General features: G+C 39.2%; 1 protein-coding gene across 2 annotated transcripts in view; it reads left to right on the forward strand.

Annotated features, from left to right (window-relative positions):
* kif5ab (kinesin family member 5A, b) overlaps positions 1-23541 on the forward strand; it is a 110914-nt gene that overhangs the window by 63406 nt on the left and 23967 nt on the right. For both annotated transcript variants that reach the window (XM_012869352.3, XM_012869351.3), the window contains exons 14-19: positions 2775-2981; positions 10912-11058; positions 12896-13084; positions 13667-13784; positions 18381-18439; positions 19811-19920. In XM_012869352.3, coding sequence (XP_012724806.2) covers positions 2775-2981; positions 10912-11058; positions 12896-13084; positions 13667-13784; positions 18381-18439; positions 19811-19920 — 830 coding nt within the window. The remainder of the gene's footprint in view (positions 1-2774; positions 2982-10911; positions 11059-12895; positions 13085-13666; positions 13785-18380; positions 18440-19810; positions 19921-23541) is intronic.

Raw genomic sequence — 23541 nt, forward strand, 5'->3', positions numbered from 1 at the left:
ACCAATGGAGCTCTCGTCCAACCTGACTCCTCAGATATGATGAAAAAGAAAAGGGGGGATCGGTCATTTCAATGTGAACAAATAAACATGTTAAATCCATTTTTTTTATTTTAAGCTGAGAAAAACTAAACCAAACTGCCATGAAACCGGCGCTGGATGAATGGATTGAAGAGGGCGGAGCACAGCACAGCAACCAGCCGTCTATTAAAGGGTTAATGTTGAAGCTTATCGTAGCTCTTTTTGCACACATTACTGCATGAGTGTGGCATTGAGGCAATCAGCCTGTGGTTCTGCTAAGGTAATGGATGAGCCATCAGATAATTTGCACGGTTGGATCTGGTGTCTCGTCTTCCTCTTGGATGCCTCCCATAGATTCTGTTTATCGAACAGGTTAGCCCAGTTTTCTGGCCAATCAAACACTGATACCATGATCATTAAACTGGGTATTGGTACTTTTCCCCTCTGGGCAGGTGCCAAGTCCTGCTAGAAAATGAAAAAAAGATAGCTGTGCTGACTTTGGACTTGATGAAACACAGTGGATGAAACAGCAGCAAATAACATGGCTCCCCAAAACACATGGCTGGCTGTGCTAACTTCATATTGTTCTCATTTTTAGGGTAGATGAAGATGCAACTGTGGGTTGACAGGAGTTTGGTAAAGCAGCGACTCATAATTAGAAAAAAAAACCTGAAACTTAGAACCGTCAGACAGACAGTTTAATTAGTGGTCTCAAACTCAAATGTGTCCCTTGCCCCCCCAATGAGTCAAATGGCTAAAGTACATCTCTAGCATGCAGTCACGCTCTGTTCATGGGTTCATATTGGAGTCAGGTGTGTCGACGCAGTGCAGCCAGTCGCAGGAGACCGGCCCTCGAGGACTGGAGCTTGACACTACTGGTTTAAATACTGGCAAGAGTGTTTGGTGGAAGAATGAGCAGCTGAGTGTAATTTACTGAATGTGCTGCAGCTGTGGGGGGGGGAAGCGAGGCGCCGAGGGTCAATTACTAGAAATCCCTCTGAGACTATGTGAACAAAACAAAGGAACACAGGAAAAAAGAAGTGAACAAGATGAGCGCGGGAAGCACTGGGATGAGTAAAATAACTAAACAGATCAGCAGTAAATTTCAATATCTATTGAAATACTAAATAATATAGAGTGACACAGAACTCAGGACTACAGACCAAACTAAAGTCCTTCAGTTCAACAACAACTAGACCTCAGGTAGCTTGGATTCTTTGCCTCTTCTCTCCTCCTTCAGACTCCGGGTCCATGAGTTCACAATGAAATGTTCACCATTTCCTACCATCACTTTTTCCTTCCACTATATTTTCCATTGATATGCGTGGATAGTGTTCTGTATATAAGGCTCAACGACTGTGAAGTCAGCAACTTCCCCATCATCATGTAGGACACAACGTGAGCAGAATCTACATTCATTCATTCAAGAATAAAATAAAAATTAATTTGATGTAATTTTCACATTTTCTGAGAAACAGAATTTTAAGTTTTAAGTGTTTGAATTATAACCTGACTCCGCCAGATGGATTTGCTCCGCATATCCATCTGGAAACCTTCCGTTGAAGTAATTTTGGGAAGGGGCGAAAATACTGGTTAGCTGATTGGCCTATGTCGGTGATAGACAAGCCAAATAAACCAATCAGATCAACGAAGCATATGACGTACTAACAGCGACGACGAAAACACAACCACAAGCTCTTGCCGAAACCAGTCGGAGAAGAGCAAAAACACATTTTCCTCTGAGAAAAGCCTCCAGAGCAGTGTTTTACTCCTCTTTCAGTGAAGAAATACTCTGTAATTCCGATAAAACTTGCTCGATAGCCACGCTAACGCTAGTTTCATTGGCTGAAGCCGCCATGTTCTTTAGACTGAACTGTCGCGCTTCCCGTTGTGTCACACCTCAACCCGCCTCAAAGCCAACGCTGATTGGACGTTCGTTTGGTGAACTGCTCCAAATTTTCTTTAACGGAGAGTAGCCAGACTGATCTGCGAGTGAAACCTTGAAAGCTCGCGAGATCAAGATGGTCTCACGAGGCTATTTGAATTATACTACTCGTTGTAATAAATATACTGCATATAATCCATAAGTTTCACTTTTTTGTGGAATTGCTTAGATAATTTAACTTTTCAATTATATTTTTTGGGAATGTTTTCTTGATTGAATCAATCAAAAAGTAGCAAAAATCAAAGTATCTACATACACAACAGAATACATTTAACATCAGGTTTTAGTGAGTGTTTCACCACAAAATAAAATGAATCCCCGTTTCCCGGACTGTGCCATTCATGTTCCCCCGGTAGTCCTGCTGTGAGCTGAGTTGACATAATCATAACCACCAAACCAGAGACGTTGCAGCGTAGCGGCCATTTGTTTGACAAAAGCCACAAGCTTGTGTAAATATACTGGAAACCCAGCAGGAGCATTATCTACAGTTAATGACCCCCCTATTCAGGGATATGACTCTCAGCAGGCTGCAGCAGAAGAGCAAAGACTGCAGTGGCAAAATAAAATCACCTCTTTCTGTGTGTTGTGACATTTTAGGATGAAAATCTTGAACGGGCATCATTTGTAAAGCTACATTGTGTTGAAGTCTTGTAAAGCTATTTGTCTCTTCTATGAGGAGAGCAGGATACCCTGTTGTTTTATTTAAAAAGTAATGTCTCCTTTGCATCAGTTCATTCTTATTTCTATAAATTGTGTTTTGTTTTTTTTTTCCTCTGCGGCTGATATGTCGCTAAACCTCTTTGCCTTTCAGCTTTTGGCTTCATCCAGGGGAGACAGCGAGAAGGTGCAGTCAGAGCTCGGCAGGCTGCAGGCGGAAAGTGACTCGGCTAAGACTGAGGTGAAGGAGGTGCTTCAGGCCCTGGAGGAGCTGGCTGTAAACTACGACCAGAAAAGCCTGGAGGTCGAGGAGAAAAGCGTGCAGAACAAGCTCCTGGCTGAAGAACTTGGAAAGAAGATGGTGAGTCTGAGTTTTAAATGGCTTTGATGCAAGTTCTTCGCACCAAAAAGTCGAGAGAGAAAAAAAGAGGATATTGTGGGTTGAATTTGAGGAAGTGTGAGTAGTAAAATCTGTTTACTGATCTCCTAAAGTCACTTGCTGAATATATTTAGTCGAAGCAGCGGTACTGAATGCAATTAGACAGATAGTGAGGAAATGAGATTTCAAAAGGAACCAGGGATTGGAGAGAAAATGTGACACCAGCAGCCATGAAGAGATTTAAATACGAAAACACTCTGAGAGGTGACGTTCGTCCTGAATATCAGAAAACGCTGTAAACTGTAACCACAGAGGGAAGTTGTTCTCTCTCCTGGACAGTCTGTTTGTAGATCCGTACGGATAAAAGTAACATGACATTGTTTAACAGAGTTTTGTTTTTGTTTTTTCAAAAGCAAAAAACTAAGTGAATGCTCACACAAGCAGCTGTTTTTTTTTTTTTTAAGTAGAAGTTCCCTACATGCAGTGAAAGTTTGGTTTGAAAGTATATTTTTTTTTGCTAAGGAAGATTCCTGACTGAGTTAAATGACCCGAATCTACCGTAACGCCAACGATGGTATGAGTTGATTAAAGTCTTGGAAACCTTAAATAAAGGAGCAGCAAGGATTCTTAATTAGCTTCAGTGCTGTGGTAAGGTGTTTGCCGCGTTAGAGAAAGTCCTTGCATTTGCGCTTTGTCTCACTTAAATGTTTCAGAGCATCAAAGAAATTTTGACCTCAAAGATAACCTAAGTAGTTTTTAAATGATTTCGGTTATTAAGGTCAAAAAGCTATCCAAACCATCCTGGCTTAATTAAAAAAATTTAAGTGTCCCCTAAACCTACCCACAAAACAAAAGCTGTCATCAAGCACTCGCACCAAGCCAAGCAGCCTTTGACATCGCTGCAGCAGCAACCTTTGTCCACTTATCCCTGCAGAAGTATTTACATTCACTCAGCCTGTTTAAGACCGTGCCATAGCGCCCCACTTTGATTTACCGTACGTCTGAACTTTGTCCAAAAAACCTTTATGCTCCGCTGCAAAAATCAAGCGAGCTTGATTTGTAGGTCTTGAACTCTGGTAGTGCTGGTAACTTTTAGCTTGATTGAAGCAGCAGACGCTACACCACCACCACCATCTTTGACTACATGCTGTAATGCTTTCTTAGTTTTACATTAGATGTAACAGGACACCCAACCTCCAAAACGTTCTGCTACTGACTCGTCAGTCCTCAGAATGTTTAGATCTTGATGGTCAGTAAGATGATTTTTGACAAATGTTCTTTTTGGTGCACAATGCTTTTCCCTCGGGACTTTGTTATGGACGCCATTATTGCCCAGTCTCTGACTTATTGTTCAATCATGAACCCTGCAGTGCTTTAGATGCAGTTCTGGGCATCTAAAGCATCTTTTGTTATTCTGGGTTCTTTTGTTTCCTCCATGAGAAGTCATTGCTCAAGCGCTTTTGATAGGTCAACCACTCCAGGGAAAGATGCCCGACGATATCCTCTTTCTATTTGTGAATAATGGCTATCACTGTTGTTTGCTGGAGTCCCGAGGCTTTAGACATAGCTTTATAACCCTGTCAGATAGATGTCAACTTTGTTTCTCATCTTTTCTTGAGGTTCTTTAGATTGAGGCGATATTAGTTGCTTTGTGAAATCTTTTAGCCTGCTTCATGCTGTCAGGCAGGTTCTCTTCAGTTGATTTATTGATTCTACAGGTCTGACAACAATGAAGCCTGGGTCTGACTGGTTTAATTGAACAAAAAATGTTGATTCTCTTTTTTTATTTAAGAAGGGGGCAATATACAAACGGCCATGTTGGTTTGGAGAGGGTAAAGCGGTAAACATCTGTAGGAGGGTAAATACTTTAAAACTTTGTAAATGGCCCTATACATTAGCCTGGGAAACATTAGGCCATCTTTTATAAAAGAAAAGGGATTTTCTTGTTCCTACATTTGTTTGCTTCCACATCTTTCAAAGCTCCCATCTGGAACAGATTTACTAATCAGTATCTATATAAACCTGTTAAATATTTTATATCATGCTCTATTTTGCTTACATATTTTCTTAAATATGTATTTATGCCTTTTTGATACATTCTTGGATATACTCATTAAGTATAATCAGCAATCAGAAGGTATTTTGTGCATTTTTTTGGTGTTTTAAATCTTGCCACATACTAGTACTTCTCAAAAAATGTGAATGTTACGTAAAAGTGCAATATTTTTTGCCAGTCATCTCAGAAAGTGAAGCTCCTTTATAATTAATGAAAACCCAGAATTCCGTGTCTCAGAAAATCAGAATACTGTGTAAAAGTTGATAATTGGAAACTCATGATGTTGCGTCCTAATCAGCTAATTAACTCAAATCACCTGCAAAGGTTTCCTGAGCCTTTAAAGTTTAGAAAGTTTCTACATTTGAGTTAGTTGGCTACACCAGGGGTTCCACTTTGTAGAAAATAATTTAGATTCTCATGTTTATGAACTATGACTATCACTTATGTTGCGCCCTCATTTTGTACCTTCCATGATTTCTGGGTGCGAGTGTCAGATTTACATTGGGGTACTTTGCTAGTTAATTATTTAAACACTTTTAGCACCATATTTTTTGTTTCGTCTCTGTCTTTTCAGACAAAAATAACCACTTTAGGCAGAAAAGCGTAGCCAATTTTATGTATGAATATTTATGACCAGATTCTCATTGCACAGGCTTTTTTTTTTTGTTTGTTTTACAAGTTTCTTTTAAATTTTTTAACAGCATGAGCTCAGAAAAAAAATACCAAGAGATACTTTTTGTGCAGCTGGTATGTTGATTTATTTAAATCTGTATTTCTTTTTATTCATTCAATAAAAATATGGTTCCTATCTCCTAACCCTTATTTTTCAACTTACTCTTAATTTTCAGTTTCTTTTATAAAGAATTTTCTTGTATTTACAAATTACCATACCTGGAGGTTTTCTGACATAACTACCTAGCATGTAAAGAAATGTAAAACAATACTGCAAAATGTAAGACACTTGAAGCAGAACGTTTAAAAAAATTCTCAGTAGTTTATAGATTACTTATTTGAGGTAATCATATCGTAGGGTGATTTTATTTTCATTTAGGCTTTAAATCTAGGGATGAAACACTTTATTGATACTCTGATCACTTAAAGAATAATTACAGCTTCAACATGTTTATAATATGCCTTCTCTTAGTGGTTAAAAATTATTATAAATAAAGTTCATACAACCTTTCAGTAATCAACAAGTACAAAATGTACTTAAATTACAGAAATAATGACTCTACTGTGTTAGAAAATTAACCTCTAACCATAATGGCTCAATTTTTGATTCATACTGGGCAAATAAACAAATATCTGAAACAATATTCTGATAAAATGACAATTTTATTAGTAAATTTTCAATGTAATGACTACAGTTAAAAGCAACAGGATCACAAAGAAATATATAAAAACAAGAATGTAGATACTCCAGTCTTCAGTTTTCTATGTCATATTTTCCCCTTCATTCTACTTTTTTTTTGCATTTTTCTGTGTGAACTTTTCGCTTATATAATAAAATAAAAGCACCTCGAAGTGAAAAACAAATCAGAATTTAAATCCAGAGGCCTGGTAGGGGTGGTAAAACCTCAATTCAGTTATGGTGACCTGCTCTGTGAACCGAGTGAACCTTTCTTCGCCGTATTAAAGCCTCTTCAATATTTCATGCACTGTTTTACAGCCTGCCAGACGGCCATCACTTCTATCTTAGTCTTTCTCAGAAGCCGATCCAAGAGCTGATGAAAGGAGCTGACAACGTAACGACTCTGTGCACAATTCTCAAAACGCAGCTGGCACTGAAATTTGTCCCCAATCATTTCACTTAGCACAACTTCTCCTTTTCGCTGCTCTGTCGATACGTCTCAGCTGACAGGGATCCTTCACGGGAACGTCTGCCTGGAGGAAGAGCGATATTACCTCACAGTGACTGGGCATTTCCTCAGCTTCATCCTGCATTTCTAGGAAATCTTTTTGGTTTTACATATCTGTGGCGGCTAACGTTCGTCATTTGACTGTCTCTTTGGTTTTCTTCATTCTGCTTTTAAGTTGAGATTTCTTTCTTTTCTTCTGCATGAGGCCATCGCTCACTGTCACCGCCCTTCGTCTGCTCCTCAGTGCACCTGCTTTCATCCATCTAGCCCCTTAAGCTCCTCTCTATCAATTTCATTTACTCCAAGCAGTCTTCTCTTGAGTATCTGTTCATAAATCTTTCTTTAGATAAACAGGAGAGTTTTTATTAACCTTGCTGTCGTTATCTTTTTGCATTTCTTCACGATGGAATTATCTACGGTTAATGATTTACTGCCTTTTACTCATAAGTAGAAGTGACCTGTAAAGGATAACGGAGCATCATGTTGATGGAAGAGATAAAGACTAAACAGCTGACATTGTGTATCTCCACTAATTGCATAGTGATGGACATGGCATTTGGGCGAGTCGCTGCTGATCTGTTTACAAAGGTGCATCAGCCGGTGTAGACACAGGGTGCTTTACGGTGGTGCAGGAGGGCCATGCACCCACCTGGTCTGCACGGCTGACCCAAACATAATGGAGTCGTTTTTATGCCAAGTAGTGAGTAAGTTGGCAAATAAAGTCAGTTTATTTTTTACTTACTCGCACATTTATGTTGCACATTTGTGTCACGGCTTTTAGGCGCCCTAGTTGTCTCCTGAGCTGGCGGGCAGAAAAAAAGACCAAGCCTGCTCAAAATCATTGTATTTAAGGTTCTTATAACAGTAAACAACCTCTTATGCAGCTCATAAACAAGAGGAGCACTTTTAGGTTTACAAAGTGTAAAGATATATATATATATATATATATATATATATATATATATATATATATATATATATATATATATATATATATATAATTTTTATAGATTTTACTTCAATATTAGGACCAATAAATGCATCTATGTTAGGACCAATGATTCAAATATCATCAAAAAGTGAATTGATCTCTATAATTCGACTCACATTAAATTGATTCATTGCAGAGTTTTGTTTTCTGTTAGCTTAGGTTATTATTGTTTATAGCCAATCAAAACTCAAAATTATATTTCCCCTAAAAATACATAATGCCAGTAGCAATTATTTGCGCTACAAATTTGTATATTTCGTATAACCTAGCCATGGCCTGGCCTCCTGAATAAAGGGGAAGAATTTTGATGAGGCGCTTCTCCTGCAGACATTCATTGTAACGCCCCACAAAGAGGGAAAGCCGCAAAAGGTCACCGCTAAACAAGCTGGCTTTTCACAGGCGACTGTATCCACACAAATTAATGGAAAGTTGGGTGGAAGGAACAAGTGTGGTAGAAAAAGGTCCGCAAGCAACAAGGATAACAACAGCCTTAAGAGGATTGTGAGGCAAAGCCCATTCAGGAGTTTGTGGGAGGATTAACAAGGTCTGGAGTCAGAGCTTCAAGAGCCACCACACAGACTAATCCAGGACATACTCCTGTTCCAAAGCCCTCATTTCAGATAAAAGTGGCACAGAACCTAAGCTGCTTCAGGTCCAGTTTGACGTTTTCACAGTCAGTCATAACTTTGGAAGCACTGTTATCTGCTGGTGTTGGTCCAGTGTGTTTTATCAAGTCCAAAGTCAACTCGGCTGTCTACCAGGAAGTTTTAGAGCACGTCAGGCTTCCTTGTGCTGACAATCTTTATAGAGATTCTGATTTCAGTTTCCTGCAGGACTTGGCACCTATCCACCGTGCCAGAAGTACCAATGCCTGCTTTTATCGTCATGATATAAAGAGGGAAGCTATGTGGTATTGCTGAGAGGAAAAACAATCAGAGGTTTTTTATTAGATATGGTGATAATCATCAAAATCAAAACTTGGATTACCACGCCCTGTATAGATTGAATCTGAGATAAAAAAGCTTTTTTGATAATTTTCTAATCTGCTGAGAAGCCTCCGCATGTGTTCACAATTTAGGCAAAACAGGCATCTTGATATAAATAACATAAATGTCATAACTAACAGAATAAGCACAGTTCAGACGTGCAGACAGTTGCACATTCTCCGCTCAAGCGAGAGTAAGGTCAGAGCAAAGTATTTTTTAAATCTCATCAGTCAACCTGAACATAAATCAAAGTTTTCATTTTTTTTAGTCCACTTTTGCGCTCCCTGATTAAATGTCAGCTAAAAGCAAATGTGTCTGAGACAGAAAAATACAGCATGTTTTATTTAATCAAATCTAGAGTGTATCCTTCAAAATACTGGAACACACAGACACAGACAGCCCAAGCAACCATGCACACACATACTCATACTTAAGTGCAATTTAAAGCAATCAAATAACCCAGCAATCATGTTGCTGGATGTGAAAGGAAGCTGGAGTATGTGGAGCGAACCAACAGAGGCACGGGGGGAGAACGAGCAAACTTCATGCAAAAAAAGAGGCCTGGATTTGAACCTAGGATCTTTTCACTGCAATGCAATAGTGCTAACTACAGTTCCACTGTGCAACCAAGAGAAATCCGCGGTTTTAAACTATTCCACAACAAAAATATTGGAAATGTGTGCCGTGCATTGGTAATCTGCTCCTTTTTTAGTAAAAACAAATAACATTTGGAAACTCGTGTGTACAGTACATTTACATGTAAAATTATTTACTACTTTGTGTTGATCTATCCTATAAAATTTCACTGAAATACCTGGAAGTCTGTGGTTGAAACGTGTTGAAATGCGTAAATTATACTCTACATTCAACCTGTAGAACCAGTTTTTTTTTTTTTTTTTTTTATAAATAGAGGCTGATATATAGATTGAAATGGAGAGAAATGCGTAGATTGCAAAAAGAAAATTATCACATGTCTTTTATGAATCATCATTTACACCCTCATGAATATTGAAATAGTAAATGTTAACGTCATGTTTTCTGACACACATTATTTGGAATATTTTATTCTTTCTGTATTTTTGGAATCAAGCATCTGTTTAACACTTGCCTGCAACTTGCTGTTTATGCTTGGCACATGGATATTTTTTGCATCTCAACAGATGGAGAAAGAGAGAGAGAGCGAGAGTGAGCAGGCCAGACTGATAAATGTTGGCATCGAGTGGTAGCTAGGTTGTGTTTTGCATATTAACAATGTTTTAGTTTTTTTTACTAAGGCAGGGAGGTTCAAGAGATGCTTGATGAAGTTGAAGAGTGAGGAAGATAAAAAAATTAGGCTAAAGAGACATTTCCTTAACTCTTCTTTCCTCAGCCTTTTTAGCTACTCTAACAAGACACACAAATCGCCTGTTAAAGAAACACAATTACCAAATATTACAAATGAAACCATAACCGCTCAGCTTTTTTTTTTTAAAGTCATTGAAAACAAAATCATAGAGCTGGACAACCACCCAGAGTTAAAACTATATTTTACCTGAACTTCTTAAGTATGAAATTAATTTTGTTTACTCTTGAAGCTTTTTTTCGTCTTTTTTATTTAGTCTGATCACATAAATAAATGTATATCTTCAGTTTACAGCATAGTAGCTTAGAAGAAGACAAATGGCAAAGAAGCACAAAAGAAATTATTCGGAGCCAATATTTAAAATCCTAACAGCAAAGACGCTGATTACATTGACCATATCAACGTGTTTACTTTAGCAGTGTAAAAACAAGAGCTGGTTATATAAGAGCCTCTCTAAGGATAAGAGCCTTTCTTCAGTATTCCTCCAGGTTATAATAATGCAAATCTGCACTTCTTTAAATCCTTTTGAGAGCAGGAATAGAGATGAAATGCAGGAGACAGATAAAAGCTTAAAATGGTACAAATTAAAAAGCTCCTCTGTCGTTTATTGTCTTCGTGCCTGAAATCCTTTGCTCTGTCTGCTCTCACCGCCCTCACTTCCCTCGCCTCCTCCAACAGGCTCACCTCAGGGCTTTAGAGGCAGAGCTGTCCCGGATCCAGGAGGTGAGTAGCCACCAAAGAAAACGCATCGCTGAGGTTCTCAACGGCCTCATGAGGGATCTGCGGGAGTTCAGCACCATAGTTGGAAACAGGGAAATCAAGCTGGTGAGTAAACGAACAAAAAACCTTAATCATTGTTCAGATCATGGCTTTTCTTACCCTTTTAGACTGGAATATGCTCCTAACTTAGTTCATGACTCAGCGTTACTTGACATACCCACATGCTAGTTTGAATCAGTTATTCCCCCTAAAAAAAATATAGAACCTAAATCTGGAAACTGCTTTTTGTATTTGCCCAGTTTATCTTTTTTCTGATTATATTATGAAACGGATTTCAACATCTGAGCCATTTCAGTATGATAAAATCAATGAATAAATAAATAAATGATAATTAAATAAATAAATAAGGCTCAAATGCTTTTAGATGTTGCTACATTTGCAATAGTCATCACATTATAGTCACTCATAATTATTTGCAAATAAGAATCTACATGTTAGCACTGCACGATGTCAGGGAAACATGTGAAATGTGATACGATTGGTGAATGTAGCAATAACGATATGACTTACTATAGATAAACAACTGCCTTAAACATGTTAATGTTTTTCTGCTGTGGGTTCAGAGCAAATTTTGACCCCAGATGTTTTAAAAAGATATTATCTTCATCTCAACAACATGGTTTTAATGAAAAGATTGGCTCTGGCTGACGTTTTGCTGTTTTGACATTGAAAAAAAACTTGGTTGTGTTTTTTTCTTGGTTGTGGACTCGACTGTCTTACCATAACTTTACCTTCTAAAACGTTTTATGCCACATTAATATTATGCCTCACCAAATATAAATCAGGCATAAAGAACATCTATCTATCTATCTATCTATCTATCTATCTATCTATCTATCTATCTATCTATCTATCTATCTATCTATCTATCTATCTATCTATCTATCTATCTATCTATCTATCTATCTATCTATCTATCTATCTATCTATCTATCTATCTATCTATCTATCGACTTCCTAGGCTTGTCAGAGGACATTAGTAATTAAATGCAGTCATGAGGACCAAAGAAGTCAACAAACAGGTCAAGTTCTGGGGCAGTGTTAACGTATAAAACTGTATTCAATGGTTTGAAAATCTAACCATGCATTGTTCTGTTATCTGACAGTGCAAAGAGTATTGCAATACTGCCACAAATCTGTGAAAGCAACAGATGGGAAGGTGAATAGAGAAGTTTAGATCACTCCAAGTGTTAGAACTGTAGAAGTTATCCATTTAGTCCAGCAGCGTTTGACCAGTTTTGCAGAAGACAATGGGCAGAAATTTCAGTCTGTGATGAAAGAGGCTGTTTGAGATGCAGAAAGAGTTGCTGCCATTATTAAATCAAAGAGTGTGTGTCTGCAAAGCATTGACCATGGGATGCTTAATGCAAATGCATTCTCACCTTTCAGATGTTTATTTCAAAAGCATTTTGAAATATTGAGCATTTTCCCTTCAATTCACAACTATCAGCTACTACGTTGCTGACCTATCACATGAACCCTGAATACAATCCCTTTTAATTCATGGTTATAACATTGAAAAATGTGCAAAAATCAATATATATATATGAATACTTATACAACAGACTGTTACACTGAAGAATAGTTTATGGACATTTTTTAGAAGAATCAGTAGAATATGTGACATTTAGATTAATGTGTATATTTCTTTAATCCTCCACAGGCCATTGCAGACCAGCTGAATCACAGCATCTGCTAAATGATGCTGTTAATCAAATGTTTATGTGCAAAAGACGCCAGAAAGTCTTTGCTTTCCTCCCTCTCCTCCTTATAATTCCCCAGCCCTCTTTTAAATCGTCGCCACTCAATCCTAATAAAACATCAACTCGCCAGTTTTTTTTTCAACAGCCTTCCTCCTGCTGTGTGCCTTATTTATCTCCAGCCCATGGAGATCACTGGCGCGATTGAGGAGGAGTTCACCGTGGCTCGACTCTACGTCAACAAGATAAAGTCGGAGGTGAAGTCCATGGTGAAGCGCTGCCGACACCTGGAGAACCTCCAAACGGAGTGCAACCGAAAGATGGAGGAAACGAGCCGGGAGCTGTCGTCGTGCCACCTCCTCGTCTCGCAGGTGCAGATCTTGTCTGATGAGTTAGTCGTTGCCTTATTACAGATGAAACAAAGAAGAACGTGATGAGAAAAGAAGACCGTCAATCTGTTCCTCCACACCGAAACGCTGCCGTTACTGTGGAAAAACAAGCAGAGCTGATATCAGAAATTCAAATAGCACGTTAAAGATCATCATCACCATTATCTTTTAAGCACACTCCACTATCGGTTTAATTATCATCTATCACAGAGAGCCGATTCACGCTTTGAAGCATCTTTCTCTTGTTTTTGGTGATTTCGGATGCTCTTGCGTTCGATCCTTGTTTGAGCATGCAGTTCTGCTTCTCAAAGTGTGCCGTGTTTTGTATTCTGTCTGCGGCTGGGGTTGCCTGCAGGCATCAGGAGGCAAATTTTACTATCTTTGGTGTTTAAGCTAAATTCCCTAATGACCGAGGTTCATAAATATTTAATGTAAGAACATTCGTTCAGCCGAGCAGGAGAATCCCTCGTCTTTAGCGCAGGGTTCTCATGGGTAAAGGTTTATTTTTTTGTCGCTGATCTTTAGACTTTCTTACCACTGTGATTCCCGTTGTGACTTTTTCAGCACGAGGCAAAGATCCGCTCGCTGACGGAGTACACGCAGAACGTGGAGCTGAAGAAGCGACAGCTGGAGGTCAGCCACGATTCTCTGACTGAGGAGCTGGCTAAGCTCAGAGCTCAAGGTACAGCTGAGTAATACCTGAATCCCAGTGGTATAAAAAAAACTAATTATTATCAGCACAAAACCAAAAATACAGACAGGCCCTGCAGCTCTATGAGGGTAATACTGTTGACCATTTTTTGATTTCTGAGTAGGCCTGACATGCTTGTAGTTTAAACATATTTGTTATCATAATAGTGTTACTCTCTTTCTTTTTAACAATGCACTACAGCAGTCAATACGGTCACATAGGCTTGCTCGTTTTGGCAAAACACAATTCAGACATAAGCATTGATTTTGATCATAGTTTGCCGCTGTTACAACATTCAGGGGGAATAATAGTGCATTGCATATTTACTTGGATATCGAAATCTACAAAGACCAATCAAGAAAGTAGCGGCCGTGTCAAAAGCATTTAGTTAAAATGGCAGAAATGAAATGTTTCCTTGCACTTCAGTCATACGAATGCTACGCCGAAGCATCCGTTTTTTGAATGTGTTCCTTTAGTTTTTGTAAGCGGAAACTGTAGAAAGATGCGTTATTTTCAACTCTTAGATGTCTGAAGCCAGAGCAAAAAGCAACAGAGCTTTAAATAACTGAAACGTTGACCAACTTTTATGCACAGTAAGGCCAAAGGTGAGGCAGGTAAAATAAAATCTTGAGCATTTACCGTTTGAGAAGTGCAACACATTTTCCATTGTGACAATATGCTGCTGCAATAAAGAATAATTAACTTAGCATTTTTGAATAGTTACCATTTTTTTCTGAAGAAACACCAAAAGAATCAGGATGACTGAGTATATGGGGTAAGTCTCGCAGTTTCAGAACCTGATTAAAAGCTTTTGGATCATCTTTAGAGCTTTGAACCTTTGCAAATAATGCTTTAGGTTGTGGTAATAAAAGTCATCACAGGTAAACTTGTCACACAGGTAAACGTTATTTAGATAAACCAATATAATATCATGTTTTCATCTGGACTATGCGGTGCAACCTGCCTAAAGTCTCTCCGTCATTCAGCAATACCTCTCGCAAGATTGAATCACTTCACGAAAACTTGTCCATATGAAGTTTTAAAGAGCTCTTGCATTTCTATAGGACTGCTTTAACAGCATCTCAGCAAAGATTTGATTTCAATCTGAAATGATGGTTTCCTTTCACTCTTGGACGAAAGCTAAACTGTGGCTGCCCAGACACTAATCTAATCTTGCATTTAGAGGCAAACTAGAGGAGCCGATTTATCAACTCTCATGGGTTCCTGCCAAGGCAGGAAGTAGCTGCCATGGCTGCGAATGTGGAGTGAAGCAGGCATTGTCTGACGCCATGGCTCGGCTTTGTTGGTTCAGTTAATGACTGGGTCATGTCCACATCAATGATTCTGCCTCTAAACATGATTTGCTTATTTATGAGCAATGATGATTGGCTTAGCTGAACGTGGCATTACACCATTGGCATTCCCACCCCGTTTATTCGGCACAGACTATCTATCAGACTGTAAGCCATTTTCAAACATTGCTTACAGAGTATCATTATGACTGAAATACAACAAACATGCATCATAGGGAATGTAAAACTCAGTGGTGCATGGAGGAAAAGCGTTTGCTGCAACGATTATATATGCAAATATATAATGTTTTCAACATTATAGGAAAAAAAACAGAGAAAATCCAGCAAATCAGCTCTAAAGACTTTCTGTGTTTTAGTATAACTGACTGACTTCTTGCTCAGAAAATCCTGGGTTTGGATATGTATGAATAGCACAGGGTGTGGCCAAAATATAAGTATTTATAGACTTTATTGTCTGCGCTGGTGGTTAAATTTACATCCATCCAATCTGTGTTTTTTTTTTTGTTTTTTGTTGCTTTTCACAATTTTGTTCATATACCTAACCTTGATAGAAATATTCAAGATCCAGGTTGGATCCGCTTTTGCTTTCAGAACGGCCGTAATTCTCAGGTTATTGGTTCAAAGTCATCTTTTGACGTGATAACATCATGCAGTGGCAGCACAACCATGATGCAAATCACCCGTTCGACCACCTCCAACGTCTGTCGGATTAAGAATTGGTGACTGCGGAGGCCACTGAAGCACAGTAAGCTCTTTATCACATTCAAGAAACCAGATTGAGATGGTTTTAGCATCGTGACATGGTGTGTTATACTCCTGAAAGTAGTGATCAGAAGATTGGTCCGCTGTGATATTGAAGGGATGGACATGTCTGTCTGAACTGTAGCCTTGGTTCCCTGTTCTTAGCTGACTGGAGCAGAACCTGGTTTTGGTACCGCGGCTCATCCGCTTTAAAGGTGTGCCACGATGTCTGTTCAAGGAAGGTATTCGTCATACTTTGGTCATAACTAGTGGGACAAGACTCAGCCGTCCACATGCACCTCAAGGACAAAGGACACTCTTGAGGACCAAAATGTTCACATTTTGAACAGAGAAGACAGATGGTGTGAGAGAGGGGTGAAGGAAGCCATTTACGTAAAGCGAGAAAAAACTGCTTTGAACAGCGGAGGAGGACTCGGGTTTCTAACTTTCAAAAACTTACAACACAGCGACAGGTTTGATTCCTGCCATGCATGTGACCCCAACATTCCTCCTGGGAGCCAGGCTAACGATGAGCCTAACGACTCTCCGTGGTGAGGGGCGATAAGTTCCAGGTTAATCTGCATGTGAATCTAAGGTCTAACGAGGCCTCGCCTGCAGGTCTTTAAAGCTTGGAACTCCACACGACTCCAGACATTTTGAATGAAAGCTTCCTGGATGGGAAGCGAATTGTCTTCAGCTTCAGAATAGAAGTCCAGTTGTTTTATTTTTTTAACCTTCTTTTGGTTTGATCATGACCTGGATGACTGCGAATCTTCACCAACATAACTAGCGGTCATCTGAGCTGCTGTTTGCTTCCTATCATCTTGAACCAGCTTGCCTATTTTCCATCAATAAAGACTTTTATTTTTTATTTATTTTTTTTTTTTTATTTTTTTCCCAGTGTCCTGTCTAGCAATGTGGCAATAGGAATTGATGTCTCAATGCCAAATAGAGCTCGACAGATTTTGCTTTCACAAGTGGAGCGAACAGCTTTCGCCATAGTGCTCCACTTGATTTGTGCGTGTAAATAGCTTTATTGTGATTCCTGCAGGGAGAATTTCAAATTATATGGACACTACAATGGGAGAGTAAAGGAAGAACAAGAAGAGAAAAAAAAGAAAGAGAAGAGGTGAAAGAAAGACTTTTAACCCAGGCAGCCACCACTCATTGTATATCTTCTATATTTCGGACCATTCTTTGTAAACTCGCTTGTGAGTGAAAACACGAGTAAATCAGTAGTTTCTAAAACATTTAGACCAACTTGATTAGCACCGATAGCCTTATTACCTTAAAAGTCCCATAAATCACCTTTTTTTCCCCATTCTGAGGGCGGTTCAAACTGCAGCCAGCCATCTTCACTACACCCAGAGGCCTAAAACCATTGAGTTACTACCAGGTGATTGGTTAATTATTTGCTTGTGTTAAAAAGCAATTGAACATGTTAACCTAATAAAGTGGCCGGTAAGTGTCTCTATGAAGTCTGAGCTGGATGAATCTGTTTTATATCAAAAATAAAACAAACAGATATGGACAAATAAAACATCATTTTATAAACATTTGTGATTTTAAAAGAATCCAAAAAAGGTAAATGCATTAAATTGAGCCAACAAGCAGGTTATGTCCTGTTCTAGAGGAAGAAATCTTACCTTGTATGGTGTAAATGTTAAATGATGATCCTCGATGTTGTTTGACATTCCATGTTTCTCCTGTGAAGGACGAAGGACTGCTCCAGTTTGCAGATCATGATAAATTGCAGACGCTTGCCAAAGTCAAACGTTAAGGTCAGCGTTCTGAAACAGTCCAACGTAATCAGGTCTCTGCAAAAATTAATGACAAGGAAACAACAAAACAATCTGTGCTCCAGACCTACCAACGTGAGTGGTGGAGAAAACGAGTTCCTGTTAAAAACCTGTTGTTTGCTTCAGCGGAGCAATTTATTCTGTCACTGTTTTTTTTTTTTTTATTTGTGGTTGAGAACAGGAAAAACAAAGCTAAATAAATATTTTCCAGGATCAGCATAAAAAAAGATTAACGGTATGTTTTAAATGTGTGCACGGCGCAGCTTACTGCAGGTTACTCTCAGCGCGCTGACACGATTCACAAATCAGGCCAGAGGCAATGTAAGTCACTCTTTCTGTTGTGAAGCGAATTAAATAACCAGTGAGTTGAAGAACTTGTAAATTCATTTTGGTTGCAGTCAATAAGCCAGGCAGGCGGACCTTGACGCAGTTGACAAATACAAACTCCCGGCTGATTGCACTGCCTGGAGCGAGGTGCCGAGCTCAGTGGTTTCCTAATCAGACAGCAGCGTGTCAATTAGGTCTGCCTGACCCAAAGATTTAATTTACAAGTAAATATTGTCCCGCTAAATCCATGACTGATGTCAGCATGAATGACCTTTTAATGATGGGCTTTTAGGTCACGGCGGTAATAAAACTTTTTGGTGACTCACAGCAACACTCCGTCAGCTTTGTTTAAACTGCTTTCTCACGTTCTTTCCTCCGTCTTCTGTCCTAAAAATATTTTGTTTCAGAAAGCATGTCACAGGTGACCAGTGGGGAAAACAGCACATCCCTCCAGTCTGATATAAAGGTAACTATGGCTACAGTCTGAGCGATTTCAAAGTAAGCTTCTTATCATTACCCTGTCTCTGCACTAAATGCAGATGCTGGCAAAGTGTTTTTGTTTCGTTCTTTGTTTTTTTTTTATAGACGTGAATACACACATCATATAGTGTTTTAGTATTTTCCAGGTCTACAACCAACAAAATTATGATTTTAAGAAGTGATTTTAAAAAGAGGAAGCAGAGAAGGTTTGGGTCCATATGCAGTCTGGGAATGTTTAGTGAAGGATTTAAATAGGTTCAAACACTTATAGTATAGTATAGTATAGTATAGAAAAGCATCTGAAGAGTGGAACATCCATCCATCCATCCATCCATCCGATTGTTTGGACATTAATGCAAGTTGCATTTTTTTTTACATTGTTCCGTAAATAGACTGCTGTTCTTCCTATTTGTTTAATAAACATGTCACTTTATATGATGCTAAAGACTTTTTGCACACATTTTAGCTACTCGGTGAGTGTTTGTCTGCTACATTCATGCAAATTCAACAGTTTTTAGATTGCTCTGTGAATCAACTGCTGCTTCTCTTCTTTTGAACATGAACATGTCATTATTATCTAAATTGACCATAATATTAGCAATATTTGCACAGAACGGTTCCCCTTTGGATAAGCTTTTCTCCTCTGTTTTGCATTTAATCTTAAAGTTTGGCTTTTTTGATATTGTGCTTTTGCATTTCTGAGGGTCCTCTCAGGCAATGCTCATTCTTCATTTATCCATCCATCCATCCATCCATCCATCCATCCATCCATCCATCCATCCATCCATCCATCCATCCATCCATCCATCCATCCATCCATCCATCCATCCATCCATCCATCCATCCATCCATCCATCCAGTTATGTTTTGTCATTAGCCTCACCCTTAACCAAAGAATACTTATTAATTCAAGTAAAATCATACATGTATTCTTCAGAAGGTGCCAAAGCAGATTATTAACTTTGATAATTTCAGTTTGGAACAATAAAGAGTTTTGTCATTAAAAATAGGTATAGGAACTTTGATTAGACAACTGTTGTCTTGCAGCTAGAAGTATTTTTTTTTTTTTTTTTTGCTTGTATTTGTATTCTTATGGGTGTTTCCGTCTCTGAAATCCAGTTTCATTAGCCGGGTCTTAAATCAGCTTCAGTGGCAGTTTATTGAAACAGGTTATGTTGCGCTCAATACCCATGTGGCTTTTCAAGTTCACATCTGCACGATGTGTGTAATTTCTTTTCTCATGGTGTTTAGTTGTTTGTTCTCCCTTTCTTCCCATGTCATGCTGCCTTCCTTCCTCTCTATTTGCACTCACTTTATTGGTCTTTTTTTTTTGTCCTTCTCATTGGCGACTCCTCAGAGAGCCCTGGAGGAGCAGATGCAGTCACACCGTGAAGCCCAAAGCAAGCAGCTTGGCCGCCTTCGAGACGAGATCGACGAGAAGCAAAAGACCATTGATGAATTAACAGAGTCAGTGTTTCTTTCACTTTACTTTCATACTAATTCAATGTTCAGTTTTATTCTTTTCAACAACATTATACGAGGGTGAACAGGAGTTTTGACATATTTATTGGTTCTGGTGAAATACATTTTATTTATACTGTAAAAGCACAGTTATCATTATTTTTGAGGGATCTTTGCATCTCAGGCAGAACATGAAATGTTTCCTAAAACATCCAAAGCAGCATACCATAAACAGTACTTCTAAGACAATGAACTTGCGTTTTGAATTTAACATAAATTGTTAAAACAATAGCGTTGTTTTTTTTTTTTCAATTAGCATTTCCGTTAATACCTCCTTCCATTTATCTTCCATTTATGACTTGCACTTGCGCCAGGCTGTGTAACTGAGGCAACGGGTCTGGAAGAGAAACCCAGACATCCAGATGGTGACAATCTCAAGCTTATTTTGGAGATCATCGGTCTCTCCACAGTCTCTCCAATGGGTTCCTGGCCTGGTCTGATGTTTTCCTCCAGTAGTATGTGCCTGGAAACAGTGGAACAGTTTGGAGCAGTGGCCCTTCTCCAAGCTCCCGTCTTGTTGATGGACCTCCTCAACTCATATGCTTAGCCCTGCCACCCTACAGATGAAGCCCATTTCAGCCACTTGCATCCTGGATAGGGGCCAGTCAGAAAGTAGACGGAGTTGGAGATCCACAGATATGCTTTTTGGCTCAGCTCTTTCCTCTCCATGAGAGACTGAAGCACCATCCGCACTACAGAAAATTAGATTCTAATCCCTCTACCATCATAACGTTTTTTTTTTTTATTTCATGCAGAGCTGACTGGACCCTGGAAGAGAAATATTTTTTTCCTGACTTTGATAAGAAAATATTGTAGTTGATTATAAAAGGCACAATATGAATTATCAGATTCACATCCAGGGATTTAAAACACTACAGATTATTATTATTCTATCCACATTGGTCTCATTTGTGAATGAGGCAGAGTTTCATCAAGCCTATACGGTTTGAAGACTGTAAAGGGTTCCTTTAGAGGGAAGAGAAGGAATGCTGATGTTACAAGTTTCTTAACATGACCCTTAAAAGTGCGCACCTAAATTACATGTAACGTCATTTTGCGCACCTGAATTCAAACGCAGGGCAGCATGCCCACCGAAGCACCGCTGGTTCTGTGTCGTTAAAAACAAAAGAGCATGAAACACAGCTACTGACTCTACTATTGATTTTAATTGGGACATTTTGGTACGAGTGGAAGGACATTAAACGTAGTGATTCACGTTTTGAAGGCTGGCCGCTGATAAAAAGCCCCTGGCTCCAAGGGAAGGGAGCAGAGAGGAGTAGTTAGAGCGTTGAGGAGCAGAAACACAGCGCACATAGTTAAAAAAAAAATGCAAATTTAATAAGAACGAAACTTATGAACAGACTAAGTGGCGTTTTAGACTGCATCTGGTTAGCAGATCTGTTTTCTGATCCAGCGTGCAGCCATGACTGGTTCTGAATGAAGTCTTTATCTGGGAGCCGCTCTCCCCCCTTGCCTCCTGCTTCGCACTTTCACCGCTGATTAAGGCCAAAAAATCATAACTCTGATTGTTCTACCTGCTGCAGCAGAAAGAAGCTGTGAAAGAAGCTGAACCAGCTCCACAGAAGGCGGGGTTTAGACTGAGCTCTGGATGGACAGAGCTGTGAACGGATCATCCGCAGCCCAGATGGGCTTTGTGTTTTTTTTTATGCGTAAGAAATGCCATGTGTTGCGTGTAAAGTTAGTGCAGGGGCCTGCAACTTTTACAGTCTAAAGAGCCATTTTGCCTAGAGTCCACTTGAATTAAACTTGTTCAGAGCCGCAAATGTTGCCTGGCCTTTTGAAAAAAGACAAGTTATAAGTTTTGATAAAGATCTACTGAAGGAAATATGTTGTCATCGTTAAAGAAACGGCCATTTATGTCTATTTTGAGATTTTAAAAAAAGAGGAGGGATGGGATGTTGATAATTGTGAATAATGAAAAAAATCATAGATTCCAACATAATTAAACATGATTTAAAATTAAATATTACTGGCACTTTCAGTATCATTCTGTTGCGAAAATTAAAAGCAATTATTCCAAGAAAAAATTGCTAAAACCTGCATTTATTATCATTATTACATTTAAATACAATAATAAAAATATCATTTGTAGCCAATGTTGTTAAGAGCCACCGTGGAAGGTCCAAAGAGCCACTTGCGGCTCCAGAGCCACAGGTTGCAGACCCCTGAGTTAGTGAAATGCGTGCGTCACACAGTCAATGCGTGAGAGTTGAGAGCCCTGTTCAAGAGCTTTACGGACCTTTTTTATGTCGCTCTCAAACATCCATGTTGCAATGTTCTGTGTGTCGTATTGACCGTTACGCTCACAAAAAAATTAGCCCAAACTTAATGTAATTTTAAACATTTTCAGCATCACGGTCCATTACGCTGAAGTGCACTGACGAGAACCCTAATTTGTTAAAAATGTCCCTAGGCCCTGATGTAAAATGTGAGACAGATAATCTGTGGAAAAAAAATCCAGCTCTGGCTCCACTTAGTGGTCCTACTGCCATTTGCAGAAATACATCGCTCCCGGTCAGAAACAACCAATCAGAGCCAGGAGGAATGTCTGGCTCTGATTGGTGGTTAGCTTTGTCAATCACTCTTGTGTATGTGTTGCTCGCACCCCCTCCTCAATATGGTACTGTCATTCAGGATTGCCGGTCGAGCTGGAGGAGCTGTGAAGTAAAGTAGCAGAAGAACAGGATGGGGGGGACCTGTAAGGTGCACTTGTTGAAATCTTCAGGCTCAGTCCACGGTTTTCTCAGCAGTCCCTACTGCAGCTTAAATGGTGGTTACCCTCCTCAATGACAATATCAATTGGCAAATCTCCCGGTTTACAAGCTTTAAACTGTGACATGGCTAAGTTGGTATGATATCACTTCCTGATTTGGAGGATTCAGGGGCAAATGAAATATAACTTAGAAGATTTGAAATGTATCTGCTTACAAAACTAGGCATGCACGTATTCAAACAGCAGAGACATTAAATGGTCATAGCTGAATTCTTAAAAGATCTAAGCCATCACTACAAGAGTGCCAAGATAAACGCTTGTGGGTGGCTAACATAGTAAGAAAACTGTGGCGTAGGAGGACATTATAGCTTAGCCGCTTCTACTGAACCTCCACACAAAGAGCCTCTGGTCTGACTCAGCCTAACTGTGAAAATAGCTGTCCCTTTAGGTGCCTGAATCTGACGTTGTAGTATACCAAGCATGACTGTCCGAGAAGAGGCCGCTAGTCGTTCTGCAGACACCATCAAAGGACTGAAGCCCATTTCTTAGCTGGCCTCAGAGTACCCGTTGCCGCCAAAGGAAGAGTTCTTGTGTGAACACGCATTTAGTGCTTATCCTGCTTTCACAGTCTGAATTTGGATAAGCCGCTTGGAATGGATTGATGGGTGTCATTGAGGCCGAACGGATGTGAAACAGAAAAAGAGATTATTTTATTAAAACAGGATAAGTCGGTGCAGATGTCTTTTTTTTATGTTTCTATTTTTTTTTTAAGATGAAAGGATTAGGGAGGACAAAACTTAGACAAAGGGTGTATATTAAGTTGTGTGGAAGTA

Source organism: Fundulus heteroclitus, chromosome 20 (assembly GCF_011125445.2).
Source record: "Fundulus heteroclitus isolate FHET01 chromosome 20, MU-UCD_Fhet_4.1, whole genome shotgun sequence".
Taxonomy (NCBI): Eukaryota; Metazoa; Chordata; class Actinopteri; order Cyprinodontiformes; family Fundulidae; genus Fundulus; species Fundulus heteroclitus.